This window comes from Notechis scutatus, chromosome 5 (assembly GCF_049901735.1).
Source record: "Notechis scutatus isolate UNSWTSFEM ecotype Mainland chromosome 5, rNotScu1.2, whole genome shotgun sequence".
NCBI classification, from domain to species: domain Eukaryota; kingdom Metazoa; phylum Chordata; class Lepidosauria; order Squamata; family Elapidae; genus Notechis; species Notechis scutatus.
The window spans coordinates 7,222,106-7,241,375 of record NC_142013.1 but is presented as its reverse complement, the minus strand read 5'-3'; the positions used below and the strand labels follow the sequence as shown (position 1 = coordinate 7,241,375).

At 42.2% G+C, this 19,270-nt stretch overlaps 1 protein-coding gene across 2 annotated transcripts; it reads left to right on the top strand.

The window, feature by feature from the left end:
* The first annotated feature begins 1,085 nt into the window (after positions 1–1,085).
* On the top strand, positions 1,086–19,270 carry CCDC90B (coiled-coil domain containing 90B). Of its 2 annotated transcripts, XM_087966026.1 has the most exons (9): positions 1,086–1,247; positions 2,722–2,841; positions 7,448–7,551; positions 7,669–7,770; positions 8,078–8,119; positions 11,017–11,088; positions 11,739–11,792; positions 14,267–14,381; positions 17,401–19,270. In XM_087966026.1, the coding sequence occupies exons 1-9, from the start codon at positions 1,184–1,186 to the stop codon at positions 17,454–17,456; spliced, it is 729 nt and encodes a 242-aa protein (XP_087822152.1). In that variant the 5' UTR covers positions 1,086–1,183; the 3' UTR covers positions 17,457–19,270. The 2 variants fall into 2 exon arrangements, with proteins under 2 accessions (XP_087822152.1, XP_087822153.1); XM_087966027.1 differs by lacking the exons at positions 1,086–1,247; positions 7,448–7,551 and having other exon boundaries at positions 2,721–2,841; positions 17,401–18,640.

Here is a 19,270-nt window from a genome sequence, read left to right as displayed (position 1 = left end):
CAGCCGAAGGTAACCTGGACACTGGGGGCAAAGTTGGAGGTATTAAAGGGTCTTTTCTTATATATGTGACTGTGTTGTCTTTGTGCCACGCCACGGGTCATCACAGGCCTATTATTTAATTCACAGTATGATGAGGAAAAGGGCTGCGGTGGCTCAATGGCTAAGACGCTGAGCTTGTCGATCAGAAAGCTCGACAGTTTGGCGGTTTGAATCCTTAGCACCACATAAGGAGTGAGCTCCCATTACTTGTCCCAGATTCTGCCAACCTAGCGGTTCGAAAGCACGTAAAAATACAAGTAGAAAAATAGGGACCACTTTGGTGGGAAGGTAACGGCGCTTCATGCGCCTTCGGCATTTAGTCATGCCAGCCACATGACCAAGGAGACGTCTTCAGACAGTGCTGGCTCTTCGGCTTTGTAACAGAGATACGCACCGCCCCTTAGAGCCGGAAACGACTAGCACGTATGTGCGAGGGGAACCTTTACCTTTATGATGAGTTAGAAGTATTAAAAATCAATCATTTGGGATTTATCATTACTAGGGGTTATTATATCTGATCTGACCAAGGGAGACATGATTGCAGTCTTCCAATATTTGAGGGGCTGCCACACAGAGGAAGAGGTCATGCTATTTCCCACAGCACTCGAAGGCCGGACAAGAAATAATGGATGGAAACTGATCAAGAAGAAATTCAGCTTAGAAATAAGAAGATATTTTCTAACAGTGAGAACAATCAACCGATGGAAAAAGAAGTTGCCTTCGGAAGTTGAGGGAGCTTTATCACAAGAAGAGACTGGACTGCCATCTATCAAAAATGGTGTAGGATCTGCTTGGGGCGTGGGGTTGGACTAGATGACCTGCAAGGTCCCTTCCAGCTCTGTTATTCTGTATCTGATCTGCAAAAAGGAGGGAAGGAGAAGAGAATGTATTGCCTCTTTGCCGCCATCTAGCAGTCGGGACTTTTGAAGTCCGCTCGGCATACATTTCCCATCGTGCTTTGAGGCCAGAGGAGGTGGGGAAAAGAAAAGAACGTCGGTCCGATAAAAACTACATTTCCCAGAGAGCCACGGGTTCCAAATCGGAAGTCACTCTTTTAAAAAAAAAAAAAAGGAAACTTGCTTTGGGTGTCTTTTGGTGGAAATTCTGCTTTCCCAGCAAGGAGCCGGTGGGAAAGGTGTTGCAAATGAGCGCAAGGCTTGTGAGTCTGTTGCTGCGGGACGTCCACAGCTCTTCTACGCGGTTCAGAGGTGAGAGAACTTTTAGTCTCTTCGCTTGCAAATCTGATAAGCCGAGAACGCAAGTCTGTTTCGCCCGGGTTTGTTCCCAAGCGATGTTGCTGTTGGGCTGGATGATGTCTCAGAATTACATCTGAGCAATAGTCTGAAGTATTACATCTGAGATTAACCCAATCTGCCGAAACAAAATCAAATCAAACCTGTGTTAAAACTACTTTTAAAACTCAGTTTAGATAGATATTAGTTTGCATTTAGTTTGTGCTTCGTTGCACTCTCTATCTCTCTCTATCATACACATACACACACACACACACACACATATATGTATGTATGTATATATATTTACTATTTATTTATTTATATATATATATATATATATATATATATATATATATATATATATATATATATATATATATATATATATATATATATATATTCTTAAGTTTTCAGCGAGTACTTACATGTATGGCATTCAGCTTTGTTCAGGTATTTTCCGCATCATAGTAGTTCTATATCTCAATCTATATATTTATATCTATATGAATTTATACCTAACATACATACATACATGCATGCATACGTACATACATACATACATATAAAAATCTCCATATCTATCTATCTATATTTATCTATCTATATGATATAGGATCTCCTGCTTGAATAGGAGGCTGGACTAGAAGACATCTAAGGTCCCTTCCACCTCTATTCTGATTCTGATTATTCTGATCTGTCTATCATTATAACCATAACCATGTTGCTTGTATCTTTACAATTTATATTGTTTTTATTTGTTTCCTAGTATGATTTGATTGCTTATTAGAAACCTATGACTATCACTAAGTGTTGTATCTTATGGTTCTTGATGAATGTGTTTTTTTCCTTTTTCTTTTTATGTAGACTGAGAGCATGTGCACCAAAGACAAGTTCCTTGTATGTCCAATCACACTTGGCCAATAAAGAATTCTGTTCTATGCTATGCCATGCCTGATTCTATTCTATTCTATTCCTGATTCTATTCTATTCTACTTCTGATTCTATTTTATTCTATTCTATTCCTGATTCTATTCTATATTCGATTCTATTCCTGATTCTATTCCTGATTCTATTCTATATTCTGTTCTATTTCTGATTCTATTTTATTCTATTCTATTTTCTATCTATCTATCTTGTCTATCTACAGTATCTATATATTGAAATGCAACAAATATATATAAATGCTATATGTATGTATATGTGTGCATATATTGCAAGAAGGGACAAAGGTGTGTTGGTACAATTCACCTGCCAGGGTAATTCCTCAATTGGCTTCTTTCATTTTGGCTCAAAGAGTCATAGAAACTCCACTGTGGAGGCGCTGGCTGGGGAATTCTGGGAGTTGAAGTCCACACACCTTCTGAGGTTTGGAAAAACCCGACCTTAGAAGGTGATCAAATTTTATTTGACATAAGCAAGACAAACTCAATCGTACCACACTTCTCAGGTTTTTCTGCGTCGGCCTCAGCGCAGTCATACGATATGAGAAGAGTCGAAATCACTCCGCTGGAGCAACGGAAACTCACCTTCGACACCCATCGACTTGTGCGAGATCTAGAAGCCCATGGTGAGCAAACAACACCTCCTGTTCTGACCTTTTCCAACAAGTCAAACACAATCCAAAAGGAACAGAAACCTTGTAATGCTTTTACAAAATAATTAGCTGTGATAAGCACAAGCCTTGCCAAACTGTGCAAGCCTTGCCAAAAGATAACAGACAAGAAATAATTTGCAAAATAAGAATCTTCAAATACAAACTCAGGATACTGGAATGTCCACGAGGCTGGAGTTTCAAAACGTCTTTGCCTTCTGCAAAGAACGTCTGATTTACAGCTGGCTTTTATCTTCTTGAAGGAGGGGCCATTACCTTGCAGCCTTACTCCAGAGTCTGCCGTGCTGTTGTAACTGCTCTTTCCTACGAGCGGCCCTACCTGCACTTGGCACAGGCTCCTCGGGAACCTCCTCATCACTGCTGCCAGCCCCCACAATCTCTGAAGGCAGCAGTCCACTCCCTAATGGTCCTGGCCCCTCATCTGAGTCCTCGCTCTCTTCAGCCATTTGCACCTGCTGCTGCTGGCTTACCACAATACCTCCAGTGAAAAGTGTCTCTAAGAGAGCTTTTCCTCCATGCAATCACAATAGTTCTTAGACCAGGGGGGTCCCCAAACTTGGCAACTTTTAACACTTGTGGATTTCAACTCCCAGAACTTGGGGAGTTGAAGTCCACAAGTCTTAAAAGTTGCCAAGTTTGGAGATTTCTGTCTTAGACTTACGCAGGTAGTCCTCGACTTAATAACCACAATGGAGCACAAAGTTTCTGTTGTTAATGGAGACATCTGTTTTACGACCTTTCTTGCCACCGTTGTTGAGTGAATCATGGTGTCAACCCATAAAATATTTCTATGGTCTTTTTAGAGTTGCCAACAGAAAGGGAAGGGGGGAGCAGTGCGGCAGCTTGCAAACTGAAACTGCATTCCATAAATAATTTTTCAAAGATAGTAACTAGGTGACTGAAGTTTCTGCCGCCCAGAATTCTAACTGGAGAGTGTGATTGATGACTCTTGGCTATGGATGTGTCCCATTGGAGAATATGAATTATGACACACCCAGGGGGTGGGGGGAAAGCCAGGGTCAAGGGTGACAATGAATTAGGTGTCTCAGAGTCGGCTACACCCAGGCAGTGCTGGCATGTTTACTCCTAATAAATCCTTTTTTTTTTAAAAAAAAAAACAAGTTTTATTAATTTTTAAAACACACAAATTATCATTATTCATTACATGTTTAAATCTTTTTCCCTTGTAAATTTAACAAGTCAGATAAATTATGATTCTGTTTTAAACCATTTCCATATAATATACCAAAACCTCTTATTCAATTTCTCTTTACTTCTCTTTACTCTTATTCAATATCATTATTATTATTTCATCTGTTTCTTTCTGACTTAGTTACCATTATTCTCATTCTATATTTCTACAAGTTTTAACCAATTCTCCCCCAAAAAGACATATACACACAACACACAAAACATAAAAAAAATATCTTTTTGGAAAGTAACTTGGACCCAGGTGTCTCTCTCTTCATGGACTTCAATTATATTCATGCTCATCTTACATATCATTACTTATTTTATTTACCATTCTAAGCCTTCTATATTAACTTCTCCACATATTTCACATTTCTTAATTCTACCTTAATTAATCATCTTAGTTTAAATCATTATATTTGTATCTTTTGTCCATTTTTTATCATCCCTTTGTCTCATCTCTTATGAAAAAAAAGAAAATCATTTCTCCTGAAATCATTAATCAGAGTATGATGCCTTTCTATCTCCCCCCTAAGTTAATCAAATTAATCTTTAAAATAATATCTAATACCCAATCAGATTTTGCTTGGTACATTCTATCTAACTAATACATCCAACACAATTAAATGCATAATTAGAGAATAAATCCAAATATTAAAAAGAAATACTATAATAAAAATTTTATAATAACATCAATACCATAATTTTATTAAACTCTTTAATTAAAACAATATTCTAAACCTCTCCTATTATTAAGTTTTAAAACCAATCATTTTTAAACATTTTAACATTTTAATCTCTTATCAACTCTTAAACCATTGCAATACTACCATCTCATCTTATGTACCTTGCAAAATCTTTTTTTTTTTTTTTAAATTATACTTTATCCATTATCCATAAAAATTCCTTTTTTTCCATTTAATTTCAAAACGTTGTAGCTTTTCTACACCTTTTCCCTTTCTTTCTTTTCCCAACAAACCTTTCTACCCCCCTTCTTCTAGCCTCTGCCTTACCGGCTTCCCTTCTCTGTCGTATTTCTTTTCCCCTTTGTTTACAATCATCATATTGGTTTTGCACTTTATTTTTCCCTTTCTTAAATGTTTTTAGATCTTAAGTCCTTAAATCCTTTAGTTTTCTTCTTTTCTCTTCTTTTCTTTTCTTTCTCTCTTCCTTTTTCTGGATCAAATTCTGAGATTCATTAAAGATGGCTCCTTCCTTTCTTTCTTGTTCCTCTGCTGTCTTCATCTGTTGTAATTTTTGTTGATAATTAGTAAGCGCCATTTCTAAGAAAAGGAAAGCTTCTTCCACACCATTTCTTAGTTCCTCAACAGAAAGAGCCATTATAAATCTTTTCTTTTCTTTTCTCCTTCTTTCTTCTTACAACAACCAGAATATTCAAAAGAAAATAAAAAAATAAAACAGTCCCAAAGCTATCAATCAGTCCAAACCAAGGCAGAGTTCTCACTTTCTCCTTCTGGGGTGATATCAATCAAAGAGAAAGAAAGTCCAAATCTGTTTAAAGTCTTGTTACAATATATTCTAGTCTTCAAATCCTTAAGGCATCTGCTCCAACAAATCTTAGCATACAAATATTTTCTTTTAATCCTCTCTCTTCCCACTCATCGCTTAAAACCAATTTCCACCTAAAAAATAGGTTTCTTAATATCCAGTTATTTATTCCGTAGGAAAAGAGGAAAGCTATCCTTTCAGCACCTTCAAGCAGCCGCTTTTTCCTCTTCTGGCAGGTATTATTCAGAAAGTCATACTTTTCAGGAATTTTATTAAATATGTCTTAGAGTCCTAGGAGCCAAGAAAAACTTTCTCCTCTCAATCACTTTCTCCACTTCCTCCTGCGCATTCTTACCCGGCTGCCAGCTTCTTTGTGGCGGCCATTACGGTTCCGCCGCTGCACGTCCTGGGAAAAGGGGTTCTGCCGGCCAGGGAGGGTCTGCAGCACCCCCAAACCCTTCTCCGGATCCCCTACCTTCAGCTGCCCCTGCAGCAGCCTAGCTCCGTACCCGGCTGGGTCGGAGCCCCAAAAACGACTAGCGCGGCAGGGGATCGCGCAACTTCGCAAATCCCTGCCGCTCATGAAGCCGACAAACCGGAAGTCCCTAATAAATCCTTTTGAAGTTTTGGAAATTTGGCTCGAGACTCATGATTTGGATGGGGGTAACTGCCGGAATCCTGACAAACGGCCTTTGTTAAGTTAGTAGCCCCGTCGTTAAATGAATCTGGCTTCCCTCTTCACTTTGCTTTTCAGAAGGTTGCAAAAGGGGATCACCTGACCCCTCCCCCAGGGCACAGCACTGGTCATGAATATGAATCCAGTTGCCAAGCCTCTGAATTTTGATCACGGGGATCCTGCAAAAGGTCACTGAGTGATTGTGAGGATGTTACAACAGTCAAAAGTGTGAAAAACGATCATTCAGTGCCATTGTAACTTCAAACGGTCACTAAACGAAGTTTTGTAAGTCAAGGACTACCTGTGCAGCTTTCTTGCCAGTATCACGAACTTGGTGTCCCATCATTGTCTTCTAGAATGTTTCTCAACTTTCTTGTCTAACTCATCCTGGGATTCCTCGGTTGCTTCCCATCCAAATCCTAACCAGTCTTGACCCTGCTTAGCTTCCAAAGCCCTAATAAGGTCCCTGCAGTGTTGCCACCCCCACTTCCTTATAAACGTGAAGATGGCGTGGAGAACAAATAGCATGATGAAACCGTGTGGATTACTAGAAGGATAGGAGGAAAAAAATGAGTTCTGCTTTTCAACTTGTTAACACGAACTCTGAATTCACTAGATCAGGGGTGTCGGACTCAAGGATGTGGTTGGATCCAGCCTGCAGGCCCAAACTCAAGGACAAGGATCTTCAAACTTGGCAAGTTTAAGACTTGTGGACTTCAACTCCCAGAATTCCCGAGCTAACACGACGGGAGGAGGAATTCTGGGAGTTGAAGTCCGCAAGTTTTAAAGCTGTCAGAGTTGAAGATCCCTGTTCAAATATGTGGTCAGATCCAGCTTGTGGAGCCCAAACTCAAGGATGTGGTTGGATCCGGCCCACAGGGGCTAAACTCAAGGATGTGGTTGGATCCAGCCCGCGGGGTCCAAATTCAAGGATGTGGTTGGATCTGGCCTGCAGGGCCCTCCTGGAAAATGTAAGGGCCCGGCCCACGTCACTTCAGCTTGGTCTACCCAATGCGAAGAGGAAACATGCCAACAGTTTGGGGAGTGGCGTTAAGCTGGCCACACCCACTCAGTTGGCCACGCCCCCCCAGCCCCCAAGGTCAACCACAGCCCTGATGCGGCCCTCAGTGAAATTGAGTTTGACACCCCGGCACTAGATTAAGGTGTACTTTACATACTCAACAGGGTTTGCAAAAGAACAGGCTGAAACAGTCGTCTCGGCCTTGATGAGTTTGTCAGCGGTCAGCCTAGATACCGTCTACAAGGATATGGTGACGCAAGCCCAACAGGTAACCAAACCGGCGGTTATTCCTTGGTTGCATCCCTTTGCCAGAAAACAACACACATTTCAGGGGCCTTGCAACATTTTGTGGGTATATGCGTATGTTTTTATTTTACGTTTTTAGGAAATAACTTTGCAGCAGATCATGTTTCAACTGGATTCCATTCGCAAGGATATGGTAATTCTTGAGAAGAGCGAATTTGCCAATTTGAGAGCAGAAAACGAGGTATTATCCCCTCCCCTCTCAACCCCCCACCCCCCCTGAGATGTATTTGTTTAACTTGTGAAGGTTTTCTGCAAAAATTTTTTCGCATTTCATAGGTTAGGTGCAGTGTTTCCAATTCAATCCCAAACAGGAGCTTGTGGGGGGATGAAATGGGGTGGCTGGTTGCAGCCCTTTTAAAGCAGCTGCATCGTGGCTCAGATATATCATCGACAGTTATGGCTGTGAAAGTTAACATGCTTGTATATTTTGCTGTTGCAGCTCCTATATACCATCCACTGTTTCTCTGCTTTCTTCCTCTCTTCCTTAGAAAATGAAAATTGAATTGGATCAAGTTAAACAGCAACTAATGGTAAGTAGACCAGGAACAGCCAAGTGGTTCAGTTTGAGGATGGAGCATAAACCTGCTTTTAAAAAAAGAATTGCGGATGATCTTTTCTTTTTTTAATATTTTTTTTATTTTTAATATAATCATTTCATCCTCAGTTGAACAGTGTTTTGTCTGGGTACAAATATATTTGTTAAACAATAATCAAAATTACAACAGCCTTCATTAAATTAATATTGATTCTGCAGTCTTGAACATAATAATATTCCACATATTCTACAATAGTAACATAATGTTCAATATACTAGTCATAATATTTACTTACCTCTTTTAACATGTCTTCTTTATTTTGTTTCCCTATTTCTAACTTCCATTTTTATTATTTAACCATTGATAAAATAGATTCCACACCATACAGTATTCGGTTTGCTCTTTCTCCTTAATTGCAGTGTTAATCTATTCATTTCCACACATTCTGATATTTTCTTAATCACATTCTCATCTGTAGGTATCTCTTCACTCTTCCAATTTTGTGCAAATACAATTTTGCCAGCAATTAATATATGAATAACTAAATATGCATTTTCCTTACTGTATTTTTCGGGTAGAATCCCCAATAGAAATATTTCTGATTTTAAGTCAATATGTTGTTTTATCATTTTTTTCAAACCATGTATGTATTTTTGTCCAGTATTTTTTTTGTTGCTTTTGAACAAGACAACCACATATGATAATATGATCCAGGTATCTGGTGGCACTTCCAGGAATTATCCAATTTGTCTTTAAACATCCTTGCCAGCCTAGCTGGTGCAAAATGCCATCTATAAAACATTGCATACAAATTTTCTTTGTATGATGATCTTTCCAACGAGGTGTCCTTGATATTCTCTGAGCTTGCGGTTTTTTTCCTTCTTGCAGATGTTTCATTACCCATTACTCATCACTAGCTTTGAAAATATTAACCTAGTTTGGATAATGAAACATCTGCAAGGAAAACAAACCCGACCTGGGAGAGCACCAAGGACCTCTCATTTCAACCCTGAGCTACAAAATATTTTCCTTTATTGGGAATTTTTCAATTCAAGAAAACCTCGCCCTCTTAGGTTTGCTGTAGAATTGGAACCCCTACAGACCAATTCTGAGTATTTTCAGCCCCGGGTCTATAGGAGGTCCAATTCTGCAGCAAACCTAAGAGGGAAAGGTTTTCTTGAATTGAAAAGTTCCAAATAAAGGAGAATGTTTGCAATTTGGGGTTAAAATGAGGGGTCTTTGGTACTCGCTGAGCTTGGTGGGTGTTTTTTTCTGGCAGATATTCATTATCTGGCCCTTTGGCTGTCCGTGTTTGGTCTTGTGGATTGCTTTTACTTTGAAGAAAATGGCTGCTTCTTTTTTTTTTCAATTTATGTATGTCCATATGTGAATTCCTACTCACTTGTCAGCCCTATTGGTTTGCCCCTCTACAACAGTTCCAAGTATCTTATACTGACTCTTTGGGGAAATTCGGTAGAGATTCTCAGTCATCCAGGTCTTGGTTGTCCCAAAGGTGCTTTTTCAGGAGGCAACTGGATTTTCTTGATTTTTACTTTTATAGATGTTTCTTTTCTCATCCAAGAAGCTTCTTCAGCTCTGACTGGATGGTGGGGAATGGAAGGTTTTATACTCCTTGCAGACAGCTGGTCGTTTGCATTGTTTTTAGAGAGTCATTGAGGCCACTTGGAAGTTCATCTGTGTCCTCGGGATCCCCTGAGTGGTGCTCCTGGTTCCTGTAGTCTGCAATTTTTTTTTCTTTTCCCTCTGGAAATCCATTTCTACTCCCACACCATTCGAAGGGTGTTCATCCCAAATTGTATAGCTAAAAGTCTGTAGAGATTCTCAGTCTTAACAATGACCTGAATGGCTGAGAATCTGTACAGACTTTTAGCTATACAATTTGGGATGAACACCCTTCAAATGTGTGGGAGTAAGGAATGGATTTCCAGAGGAAAAAAAGTGCAGACTACAGGAACTATTCAGGTGACCCTGAGGACACAGATAAACCTCCAAGTGGCCTCAACGACCCTCTAAAAGGATGCAAATGACCAGCTTGCATGGAAAGAATGTAAACCCTTCCATTCCCCACCATCCAGTCAGAGTTGAAGAAGCTTCTTGAATGAGAAGCGAAACGTCTTCAAAAGAAAAAAAACAAGAAAATCCAGTTGCCTCCTGAAAAAAAAAAAAACACCTTTGGGAAAATTAATTGCCCACCACTGCATCAACTCTCTTTGCCTTTGGAAAACCTGGAGCAACACCCTACCCAGCCCTAATCGCATTCTTCCACATGTTGCAAATCATGCCTTAATAAAGATGCTAGTCCCTAGAATTGTGCGTGCGCAACAGTGGAAAAATGAAGGGATCCCTACAAATGAAAGTATAATTTAAAAAAATATGTTAGAATGTGCAGAAATGGATAAATTAACACTTAAAATGAAGGAGAAGGAAGAAACCGAATATTTTTTAACATCGGATTCATTTTTACCAGTGGCTAACTAACAGAAACAGAAGTTAGAAATTTAAAAGCATAAGAGGATGATTAATTGCATAAGGAAGTGGATAAGCAAATACTATTATTATGTGATCATTATTAATGTTATGAATATCATTGCTATTATCAGTATTATTTCTCAAAATTAACTGTACCCAGACAACGCACTGTTTATGTAGACGTTGATTTTTTTATGTTTAATAATAAAATAAAAATAATGAAAATAAAATAAAGATGCTAGTCCCAACTGTGCAGCAGCAGGAAAGCAGAAGCCGGTGTGTCACGCCAGCTGCTGAAATCGGGTGTCAAATAGCACGATCTCCAAAGTTTTGATTGGGGGGAAAAGAACATTCTGTTTTCTCCTTCCTAAAATTGAGAGTGGGATGTTTTTTCTTTGAAGAACGAAACTAACCAGATCAGAGCTGAAAACAAGCTGGACATCAACTTGGAGAGAAGCCGAGTGACCGATATGGTGAGTAGTTTTGCGTCGGTATTTTTTTTTTCTTATGTACAAGTAGTCCTTGACTTACAACCATAAGGGAACCCCAAATTTCTGTTGCTGAGCAAATAAATTGTTCAGTGAGCTTTGTCCCCATTTTGTTATCTTTTTTTGTTTTGCCACAGTCGTTAAGTGAACCTTTTAAGCAGTAAGTGAATCATGTCATTAATTATGTGGTCATAGAGGAGCCCTTGTAGCGCAGTGGTTAGAGTGCAGTATTGCATGCTACTTCTGCAGCCAGCTGCCTACAATTTGACAGTTCAAATCCCACCAGGCTCCAGGTTGACTCAGCCATCCATCCTTCCGAGGTGGATAAAATGAGGACCCAAATTGTTGGGGAGCAAGAGGCTGACTCTGTAAACCGCTTAGAGGGGGCTGTAAAGCACTATAAAGTGGTATATAAGTGCTATTGCTATTGCTATTAAGCGAATCTGGCTTACCCCCATGGACTGTGCCTGTCAGAAGCCAGCTGGGAAGGTTTTTCTGTGCCGTGGTAACTTCGAACAGTCATTAAATGAACAGTTCTAAGTTAAGGACGGCTTGTACTTTTTGAGCTGATTATAGATTCCTGGTTTGTTTGTTTTTAAATTTTTATTTTTGTTCTTTTTTTTTTAATTCTCCAGTTCACGGATCAAGAAAGAAAGCTGATGGAAGCCTCCACAGAATTTCATAAAAAAGTAAGCGTTTGAATCGTTTTTGTTCTAGATCCGTGATGGCGCACCTGTGGCACACAGGTGGCATGCAGTGCCATTTGTGCAGGCTCGCACGCCTCAGCCAAACTTACTTGAACTGCACATGTGCGTGCCTCCCGGCTGATTTTCGGCCCGTTTGAGGCCGTTTTTGCCCTCCCAGAGGCTCAAAGGAAGCCTTTGCAGCCTCGGGAGGCCGAAAAACGGGCCTTCTGGAAATACCGGAAGTGCCTGTTTTCAGCCTCCAGAGGGCCTCTGAAGCTCGGGGGAGGCAGTTTTCACCCTCCCAGAGGCTCAAGAGAAGCCCCTGCAGCCTCAAGAGGCTGAAAAACAGGCCTTCCGGAAATTCCGGAAATGCTGAAATGGGCCCATTTTCAGCCTCCAGAGGCTTTCTTCAAGCCTCCAGGAGGGCGAAAATGGCCTCCCCCAGGCTCCAGAGGTCTTCCGGAGGCTGAAAACGGGCATTTCCGGTATTTCCGGAAGGTCCATTTTTCGGCCTCCTGAGGCTGCAGAGGCTTCCCTTGAGCCTCTGGGAGGGTGAAAACTGTTTTCCCCGAGCTCCAGAGGCCCTCTGGAGGCTGAAAACGAGCACTTCCGGTATTTCCAGAAGGCCCGTTTTTCAGCCTCCTGAGGCTGCAGAGGCTTCCCTTGAGCCTCTGGGAGGGCGAAAACGGCCTCAAACAGACCGAAAATCAACTGGGAGGCGCACGCATGTGCAGTGCAGGTAAAGAGAAAGTGCGGGGGTGTTGCGTGCACATGCGCAGGGGGGCGGGACGCATTGCATTGTGGGTGCCGGCACATGCTTTCGGCACACCTGTTAGGGATATACACCCTAGCAGAACGTGCAACGGCAGTCTAGAAGACAGGCAGATATGTGTGAGATAAAAACATTGTAGTAGCTTACACTCAGTAAGACAGATACACTGTGCAAGTTAAATAGTTTTTATTCCAGCAAGAGTTATAGCATATTCAAAACAGTCCATATATCATACACTAAGTTCAGTCCATCCGGGGGTTATTCAGTTTGCAAAGTCCAGTGTCGAAAAAGAGGTCAGTAAACTTACAATCAATCAGTCCTGTGATATATCTCTTTTGCAGTCAGAGATATGAAGAAAATCAAACCTCCTTTCTTCTTTCAGCAAACAAGCAGTTTATCACCATCAATCCTTCATTGTCAGCATTCCAGTAAAAGCCAGGCAAACAGTGAGCTCTCTTGCTCCCTCTTATGGTGATTTTACAACCGCACCCAAAAACTTGGTTTACAGTTTAAAGTGATACATACACTTAAACTAACTAACATAGTTTATATATTATTTTACCCAAACTAAGTTAGGTAACCAATGTTATCCCTAACAACACCACAACAAAAAGGTTCGCTGTCACTGTTCTAGATTCTAGGTCAGTGTTTCTCAACCTGGGAAACTTGCAGGTGTGTGGACTTCAATTCCCAGAATTCCCCAGCCAGCCAGGCTTGGCAACTGACAGATAAGGGTCACCTAATCGCCATTCGCATCCTTTGCCAGCTGGCTTCCCCCAAGCGAAGACAATGAAAGAAGCCGGCCTGGATTCATTTAATGACCTCATGATTCCTTTAACAACTGCAGTGATTTTCTTAAAACTGCAGCAAAAAAAGGGTTGTAAAAATTAGGCGTGACTCACTTAACAACTGCCTCGCTTAAGCAATGGAAATTCTGTTCCCGGTTTTGGTCGTAAGTCAGAGGTTACCTGTACATTTGTAGTAGAAAGCAACGTGACAGAAGGAAATGCATAGATTTTAAATAACTCAGCAGAACAGAAAATAACCTTTTCCTGGGTATCCAAAGTTAGTTGATTCTTGGTTAGTTGATTCCTGAAAAGGAGTCGCCACAAAGAAGAGGTCCGCCTACTTTCCAATGCATCAGAAGGCAAGACAAGAAGCAACGGATGGAAGTTAATCAAGGAGAGAGAAGCAACTTAGAACTAAGAAAATTCCTGACAGTGAGAACAATTAATCAGTGGAGCAACTTATCTCCACCATCATCATCATTTAACAACTCTATAATCCCTTGCAGGGTGGAGTCTGGGCAACTGAATAGAGCGGAGTGTTTACTGGCCGGATGCCCTTCCTGTCACCAATGAGGAGTTTTGTTCAGCAGATATATATTCTCATTATGGCCCGAGAGAGAAATATCTGCCTCTACCTAGGATCGAACTCGCAGCCTCCTGATTGTGAGGCAAGAGCTCCACCTCTAGGGCCACTCAAACAACTTACCTCAATCACTGGAGATTTTTAAGAAGAGACTGGACAAGGATTTGTCCAGAATAGTCTATAGGGTTTCCTGCTGGAGCAGGGGGTTGGACTAGAAGACCTCCAAGGTCCCTTCCAACACTGTTACTAAGGAATGTTGATGCCACACTAAGCCACAGGGACAAAATGGCCTGCTCCTTTTGGGTGCCAAATGATGCTCTGTATGTCCTTCTAGGATTCCATCAACAACAGTTCCCTGACGGAAGTCAACAATAAAATAGATGGCGAGATTGCCGCTCTCAAAACACTCATGGAGTCGAATAAGCTGGAAACCATCCGGTACTTAGCAGGTAGGTTCCTGGCTCATTAAAAGCCAGCCTACAATGTGGGGATGCTTAGCGACTCAAACAAACGGACAGCGTTTTCTGTAGCTGCTGATTGATGAGAGACATGGTGGCGCAGTGGTTAGGAGGCGGTATTGCAGGCTAAATCTGCCGACTGTCAGCAGCTCGATCCTCATGGGGTTCAAGGTTGACTTAGCCTTCCATCCTTCCGAGGTCGGTAAAACGAGGACCCAGATTGTGGGGGGCAAGAGGCTGACTCTATAAACTGCTTAGAGGGGGCTGTAAAGCGTGGTGAAGTGGTATATAAGTCTAAGTGCTATTGGGAAGCAAGGAAGGGAAGGGAAGGGAAGGAAAGGGCTGTGGTGGCGCAGAGGTTACAATGCAGTATTGCAGGCTAACTCTGCCGACTGCTAGCAGTTCGACCATACACCCTCACCATCCTTCCAAGTTGGGTAAACTGAGGACCCAGATTGTTGGGGGGCAAGAGGCTGACTCTGTAAACCTCTTTGAGAGGGCTGTAAAGCACTGTAAAGCAGTATATAAGTCTTAAGTGCTGCTGCTATTGCTAGTTCAGTTATTTACTCTCATTTCATACTATTCCTCACTTGTTTTCTGTTTTCTTTTGCTTTAATAATTTAATAAAAGATGGCAAAGGGTCTGGAGGCTAAATCATATCATGAACGACTGAGGGAACCAGGCATGTCTAGTCCAGTGAAGAGAAGGACTCGGGGTGACATGTTACTTCAAATAGAATTAATTTTCCTTCTCCTTCCTGGAGATTTTCAGTCATCCGGGGCATAGTTGTCTGAAAGGTGCTTTTTCAAAAGGCAACTGGACCGTTTTTTTCCCTGAGCAAGAAGAAGACGTTTTGCTTCTTATCCAAGAAGCTTCATCCGTTCTGACAGAAGGGTAGAAGGGTGGAAGGACTCAGTTCTGAGCAGTCAAAACAGATGAAGCTTCTTAGACGAGAAGCAAAACTTCTTCTTCTTCCTGAAGGGAAACAACAGCCTGGTTGCCTTTTGAAAAAGCACCTTTGAGGTCTTCTCACACGTTTTCCTGGACTAAGCTCATGTGCTGCTAACAGGCTCTGTGTAACTTCTCCAAAGTCACTTGTGGGATCATCTGCAGTGTTCTCCTTGGCGGACCTTTTCACGGGCAGTTGGTTGAACATTTGTTGGACGTGGCTTAGTGGATACTTAGTGGATACTTCTGGTGCTTAGTGGATACTTGCCCTGCACGAGGGGTTTGGACTGGAAGACCCATAGGCAGAGGTGGGATTCAGCCGGTTTGGGCCGGTTCACCTGAACTGGGTGTTAAATTTACATCTGATTCGCCGAACCAGTAGCTGGCCCCACCCATCCCTCCTCTCCCCGGAGTCTCCACGCAGCCCGCTTTGGATGCAAGTAACTGCAGTGTCCACGTCGAGACTCTGGGAGGATGAAAAACAGCCCCCCTGGAAGTTCTGGGAGCTTCAGGTGCGCCTCTGGAGCCCAGGGGAGGCCCTTTTCACCCTCCCAGAGGCCCGAGGGAAGCCTCCGGACTCTGAGGAAGATGAAAAAATGGCTCTCCTGGAGATTCCGGTAGGCCAGAGGTCTCCAATCTTGGCAACTTTAAGACTTGTGGACTTCAACTCCCCAGACATGATATTCTTCCGATTAAAATCGGAATTCCGATTTTTTTGGAAAGCGCCCCCCCCTTTCCCCCCCCTTCTTCTCCTCCTTCCCCTCCCCTCGGAGGCCCCCTGAGTCAGGAGTTGCTACCACTGCCGCGGCTCCAGTCCCGCGTTGCCTCGGGAAGGGAAAGGCAAAAAGGAAGAGCCGCGGCGGCGCTTTGCAACAGCAGCAGCGGCACCGGAGGCTCAGGCGCAGCAGCTCCCGGTTTTGTCTTTCCCTTCCCAAGGCAACGCGGTACTGGAGTCGCGCGGAGCCGCGCCGGCGGTAGCAACTCCTGACAGCCTCAGCCGGACACCTGTGCAGCCTGGGCGGTGCGAGCGGAGTCCGCTGAGCAGCAGGAAAAGGGAGCTGGGCAGCCACGGACTATCCGTCTCTCCGTGCAACACGCCACCGCCCGGCCCTGGCGAGGGAAAGCAGCGGGCGCTCCCCGGGCGGCGGCCTCAGCCCCGCCCGCAGGGAAGCGGCTGCCCAGCCCCGATTTTTTTTTCAGAGGGGAATATCATGCCTGACTCCCAGAATTCTGGGAGTTGAAGTCCACAAGTCTTAAAGTTGCCGAGTTTGGGGTCCCCTGCGGTAGGCCACACCCATCATGGCCATGCCCACCCAGCAACCGGGCAGAGAACCGGTTGTTGGGGTTTTTGAATCCCATCGCTACCCATGGGGTCCTTTCCAATTTGTACATTGAAATGCAGGGTCCTCTCAACATCTCTAAGGTGACCACACAGCCTCTGTTTGAAGGCCTCTTGTGAAGCTCTTCAGATGGTATCGAAGGGTGAAGGCAATTGGCACAAAACTTTGGGGGATTTGGAGTAATTTTTATTTTTTATTTTTAAACATACATCAACATCATTTCATGGACAGTTTTGATTCATTTTGATTCAAAAGTAATATTAATACAAATGAAAATGACTACATTAATCAAACTTACGTGATCTAATGTTATGCGTATCTGCATCAGCACATAACCCTTCATTTTTCAATTATTCAATATTTGCTACATCCTTCTAGTAGTAATAGCATTATTTTTGAATGTACCTGATAGCATCCTTTTTCAAAATCTTAACCTCTAGCGTTCACTTTAGATGTATTATGTAAAAATATGTATAACAATATTCCCCCTATTTCTAATTTTTTAATCTATTCTGATTTTTTAGTACAGCCAATCTTGTTTTTTTTAATAAGAATCCTTCCTATCCATCATCCCTCATTCTCTTGGAAATTTCACTTCTTCTCTCTTTGACTTGCCTCCCATACTCCTCCCTTGGGTCCTTATCTACGTCTTTCATATTCAACCCAAGATGAAACTTTTGAACCAAAAAAGATTCACTATTTTTTTCTTCTTCTCATTTCAGCTTCTGTTTTCACTTGCCTTGCCATTGCTTTGGGATTTTATCGATTTTGGAAATAAGCCCACCGATGGGAAGAAGAAGAAAAGGAAGAAAAACACGCCTCATTGGACACCTCCAACATATCTGACATAATATCTTCGGGTTGATCCTTTTTCAGCATTCTTTCAACAGCCAGTGATCTGTCTTCCATCACTCTGGACAGAATAGCTCAATTTGTGCCCCATTGGAGACTTGTAGAGGGTGATCTACTGGAGCCCAAGAGATCTATGGAAAACTAGAAAAGGGAGGGAAAAGATTAATGATCCAAAAGCTGCAACCAGCTATCATGTCATGTACTACAGCTGGTTTTCTCTTCTCCAGCCTGATCCTCTTAGCCTTCCTCCTTTGCGTTTGAATCTTCTTGCCGTTGAGTTGGTACCATAGCTTTGAGAATTCAGATTGGCTGTGAATTTACACCGTTGCACTCCAAACATATCCGGAAGGTCTCAACAGCGGAACATTGGTTTCCGTGAGCATGGGTGTTCACGAGAGCTGCTGGCAGAGAAATTTCTTCCCATCAGGTGTTCCGCTGCCCTCATACATAACACCACTAGAGATTATGTCTCACTTGACATGAGAAAACCAACCAACGGAGAATGTTCAAAAACTGGTTTGCCCTTGATGTCTAAGGTGACTGAATGTATTGCAAAAAAAAAAAAAAAAAATTCCCCTGCAGAACACATAACACTACTTTTATTTCATTCTAGATTGGATTGCATAGCTTCCAAATGCATGGACTTCAACTCCCAGAATTCTCTTAACCTCCTTGACTTTTGCTGGGAATTCTGGGAACTGAGAAGCATGCCTCTGAAGAGACTATAACTTAGCCACCCGGGATCCCTTATATAGGGGAGATAGGTGACAGAAAAAAATTAAATATATAATAGTTTCAGAAAAGGCTGAAAGATCTGGGACCGGGTTTTTCAACCTTAGCAACTTTTAAGATGAGTGGACTTCAACTCTCAGAATTCTTCAGTCAGCCATGCTGGCTGGGGAATTCTGGGAGTTGAAGTCCACTCATCTTAAAAGTTGCTAAGGTTGAAAAACACTGATCTGTGATATCTTTCAGTTCTGTTCTCTGCCAGTTGTTGGCTGAAACTAACTCTGGGACCTTTTGAGGTGCTTTATCACTAAATCTTGGCCTTTTTCAGGTAAGCAAAATAAAAAATAAAAATAAAAAAAACAAGGTGCCTTTTAAAGTTTAGCTTAGCACTGTTTGTAAGGAATGCCAGAGCATTTATTTTCAGATTGCCGCAGTCTCTGAATTCTCTTTTGTGGTCATCCAGTGGAAGTTACTACTGGGTGCATTTGTTAATCTGCGATGCTCTTGCTTGATTACTCTTCTTCCCTTATCAAGGATTGGATTCACCTTAACCAATTGGCTGTTTGGGGGAAGTCAAAACACTTGCTAGTACATCCACATGACTCGCTTACAAACTAACATGACACTCTGGCTTGTTAGCCATATCTTATCGAATGAGCCTTGAGGCGCGGTGGTTAGAAGGCAGTATTTCAGGCGAACTCTGCCCGCTGCCAGCAGTTTGATCCTGACCGGTTTAAGGTTGACTCAGCCTTCCATCCTTCCGAGGTCGGTAAAATGAGGACCCAGATTGTTGGGTCAGCGATAGGCTGACTCTTTAAACTGCTTTCAGAGGGCTGTAAAAACACTATTAAATGATATATAAGTCTCAGTGCTCTCGCTATTAGGCAATACATGAAATCATAAATCTATGGTTTATAGACTGCCGTGGCTGGCAGTCTGATTTTCGGGACTTCTGTCTATTCAAGGACGGTGATGCTAAATTTCCACGCAGCCGTCGGCACACTCCAAAAA

Coding starts and splice junctions, on each gene's coding strand:
- CCDC90B (XM_087966026.1), top strand. CDS start 1,184: ATGAGCGCAAGGCTTGTGAGTCTGTTGCTGCGGGACGTCCACAGCTCT. Junction 2,842..7,447: donor GCGAGATCTAGAAGCCCATG/GTGAGCAAACAA, acceptor CATACTCAACAG/GGTTTGCAAAAGAACAGGCT. Junction 8,120..11,016: donor AAGTTAAACAGCAACTAATG/GTAAGTAGACCA, acceptor TTTTCTTTGAAG/AACGAAACTAACCAGATCAG.